Here is a 3,898-nt window from a genome sequence, read left to right on the forward strand (position 1 = left end):
CCCATTTATCCATCATATTTTATTCAACAATATAACTTTTGCTCTTCAGAGTAGAATCAATATAAGATACATATGACAAAATATATTTTAAATAGAAGAGAAAATCATTAAGGCATTTCAATGAAGGAAGTCTTAACAGCATAAATGATACGATTAGTGTTACACATTTTTTACTGTATACCTCTAAGGCACTATGGCATTATTGCTGCTGGAACCACATAAAGACAGATCACTTTCTACACTTGAAGTGGTGACAACATGTTGGTTTTTAATGTGGTTTTCAGTGCTGTGTTTCTACAGTGTACAGTGTTTCAGCAATAAACCACAGCAGACCCGCGGAGTCACGAAAGGCAAAGCAGGTAGTGAAAGATTTCTCATTCTGCCAAAAGTGTGGTGACATTGTATTAACACTTTAATAATCCCCTGTGTCACACTATAGGGCAAAGCACTGTAATTATGTGTATCACGCAAGCCAGCCTGGTGCCAGTGTGTGACTCCATGACTGGGACCGACATAAGAAAGCTCAGCTGTTCCTCAGGAGAATCGCCGTGGCACCAGTGAGCGGTCACTTGGCCGAGGTGTGTTATGAAAGTTGTCATTTCCTGTGCGTGTTCTCGAGTTCAAAGAGAAATCTCTGTTATTGCCTGTCTAACTGAGGTCTGTGGGGATGGCATCACAGAAACGCATAAACACATCAACCAAACCTGGGGGCAGAGAACAAGCTCTTTCTCACTATTTCCCTTTATCTCCCTCTGTGTTTCACACTTTCACTTGCTTGCATGCATACAAAAAGCCAGCCAGCCACACACACACACACTCACACACAATCACACACAGATTTGTAACTTCAATATGTACATGACTTTACTCCTGTGAGTAAAGTCCACGTGCATCAAGCCTGTTTAAATGCGAAGTTTAGTACTCTCTCAAATAACAGGCACATTCCCTTCCTTTACACTTCTGAACTGTTCTGGACTTCTCTGGAAATTATTACTCATGAGTAAAACTATACAAAAACTTGCAGGAACAGTGTGGCGCAGCAGCACTAACCCCTACTACATGCATAAACAGAAGTTGTGATTTACAAGCTCCGTCATTTATTTGTATATAAAAAGCTGCTCATATTGGGTATTTGTCATGTACATTTATATAGAAAATGTGCTTTTTCTCTCTTTCATATGACATAGCCTTTCACGGATGCACACACAGGTTATTGAAAGCAAATGTGGTCTGAAACAAAGTGATTAATGTAGGTACGGCTGCATAAATACTCATCAGTTACAAATTGTGTCCACTAGGCCCCTTTTCCTGATTGCCACGGCTCTGTTTATTATTCTGGAAGGAGGGGAAGTAAATTAGATCCAGCATCTTATCTTTCTTAAATCCACCTTAGGCACAAAAACTTAAAAATGGTTCAACTCTAAAGATGAAAAATATATAAATTGTGAAGTGCTTTTGTTGAACCACAGTGCTTAATTCCTTAGAACACATTGAGAGAAAAGGTGCCCAGTGGTCAAATCACAGCATGGGCTGTCAAAAGCAAGCCTATTGGAAGTGCTGTACGAGTCTGGGGCAGCCTACGTTATTGTATTGTAAGAAAATGTATGTTATGCTGATACAGGCATCTGCTGTGTTACACTGCTATGTTAGCTAGACCAGGTGTGTGTGGGCTGCTAGGAATTGTGGTGCTCAGAAAGCGTATGGCCCGACTATGATGGTGAGCCGCAGCACAGAGATGGAGCGATAGTTCATGGGCAGATGGAGAGTGACCATCTCCAGGTCCACCACGTACTCCCTGGGGCCCGACAGAGACTTGGTTAGCACCAGCATGGCACTCACATTGCTGGAACGCTGCAAGAGATATGATAATTCAATAGGAATATAGGTTAATACCTATTTATCCCATATACTGTATGTACTTGTACATATATTTTTACTGATAAGCAAATGTGAACGTTCAAAAAAACTTATGGTAATCTAGCTAGACAGTTAACCTGCTATGCATCGGTATGTTATTGTAAGCATGTTAGCATGCTGTGTGTTAGCATTGAGGGTACAAGCTTTTTATACATCCATGACGTACGGACTAACTGTTGATTGTTTGTCTTGTTTGCATATAGTGACAAATGATATCTTGTTACAGCAAAACTGTTACTTCTGTGTTACATGGTTGATAAAATCAGTTTTGGAAATGTTTTGGAGGTGGAGTCAGGAAAAGGATAAAAGCGTCAGTAGGTGAGTAATGTTATTAACTTAGTTTTGAATTGCAGATATTGACAGCATCGTGACACTGATACAGTTGAGAATGTACTTTTGTCTCCCGTTACACTTCCCCCCAGCTTTTCATGTAACACAACAAAATGTTTACTTACCCTCAGGAAAAACTCTCCTGCCTCGTTCCCAGCTTTGATCCTGAAGGTGTTCTGTGTGTTTGAGTACATGTTGGTGGCCTGAATCTGGAAGATTTCTGCTGGTACGGTGCGCTCCGCCTGGATGCTCATGTATTTGTAGACAATTGACGGTGGGAGATTCAGGCACTCAGCCTGAGAGCGGCAGATACAGCGACTGCAAACACAAAACAGTTTAGACAATCTGTTCGAAACTGAAGGCACTACTTGATATTAAAAAGAAAGAACTGGATGAAGTTTACTGACTTTTCGGCGGTTTTGGCGTAAGGGGCCTCGCAGGGGTTTCTGGGATAGCAACGGAAGGCTCCGTAATAGTTCCAGCACATTTCATCTTCTTGGCAGTTATGGGTCCCCGACTCACACTCATTTATGTCTTGTGATTGGCAAAGTGACAGAGAGAGAAAAAAGAATTGAGTAGTTGTCAAAAATAGCTGCTTGACAATAGTATCCCCCACTTCCAAAACACATAAACTCTCCACGCTTCATGAAACCGAGCTGTAAAAACAGTGCAATTTGGGAACTGTGTCTTAGGGTTGTTCCTGAATATCCAGCAGCTGTGGAGGTGAAAGGAAACACAAGAGGGAAGCCTGCAGATCTGTAGTTGAGGGAAGCCCCCGATGTAACCCCACACAGGCCTTACTGCAACTCTTTCCCTGCAGCACCATGAAAATAACCCCATCAAACATGCCCCAAACCACAGGGCTATTTCTGGCACAGCAACCTAGATTCATCATCATAACACAACCAGCCGGATTCATGGCTCCCCCTATAAACCCTGCACCTGACCGAGGGGGGAGAGGAAAAAATAACAGCTCTCCCTTTGAGCGAGCGCCGGAGCTTCAAATAAATCCACTTCAAGAAACCAACATCATGCTTATAAATTCACAGAGGTGGCTGAGCAGGGCAACACCAAGTTTGTGTTGCTTAACCTCTGCATTCTTTCCATGACAGTACTGGGTGAGAGTGGCCTTCATTCCCGCTTGAGAGAGGTAAAATAAAGTCGGTGATAGCAGGATGATAAAGTTATCTTAAATAGTTAAAGAATAGAGGGAAGGGAAGAAGACATGAGGAACCTTTCTGATGTGAAAACAGAGGGGAGGGTTAGCTAGATAAATAAATACATTCAGAAGGGATAAAAAATAAGATTTATGAAAAAAAGGAGGACTGCAATACCTTGACACAACCTGTTTCCCTGCAGCTGATATCCTTCTGGACACTCACAGGAGTAACTTCCTGGGCTGTTAACACACTGGTACTGACACAGGAAGCTGGAGAAGCCGCATTCATCAATGTCTGTACAGGAAATATACACATTCAAACACTGATAAGATGGAGAACGAGGATAAGGCGGTGCACTTCGAAATCTTTTACAACCATGAATTTATCTGAAGATGTTTATCTATTTATGTAAAGTATATATTTGTGTGTGTGTGTGTGTGTGTGTGTGTGTGTGTGTGTGTGTGTGTACTCGACCGACGGACACGACGGAG

At 42.1% G+C, this 3,898-nt stretch overlaps 1 protein-coding gene across 2 annotated transcripts in view; it reads right to left on the reverse strand.

The window, feature by feature from the left end:
• The window catches only part of efemp1 (EGF containing fibulin extracellular matrix protein 1), a 25,086-nt gene continuing 21,188 nt past the window's right edge, over positions 1 to 3,898 (reverse strand). For both annotated transcript variants that reach the window (XM_010768495.1, XM_010768496.1), the window contains exons 8-11: positions 3,582 to 3,701; positions 2,655 to 2,781; positions 2,373 to 2,565; positions 1 to 1,851 (exon numbers count right to left, since the gene is read on the reverse strand). In XM_010768495.1, coding sequence (XP_010766797.1) covers positions 1,690 to 1,851; positions 2,373 to 2,565; positions 2,655 to 2,781; positions 3,582 to 3,701 — 602 coding nt within the window. In that variant the 3' untranslated portion in view covers positions 1 to 1,689. The remainder of the gene's footprint in view (positions 1,852 to 2,372; positions 2,566 to 2,654; positions 2,782 to 3,581; positions 3,702 to 3,898) is intronic.

This window comes from Notothenia coriiceps, unplaced genomic scaffold (assembly GCF_000735185.1).
Source record: "Notothenia coriiceps isolate Sejong01 unplaced genomic scaffold, NC01 NC01_scaffold00005785, whole genome shotgun sequence".
Classification (NCBI taxonomy): domain Eukaryota; kingdom Metazoa; phylum Chordata; class Actinopteri; order Perciformes; family Nototheniidae; genus Notothenia; species Notothenia coriiceps.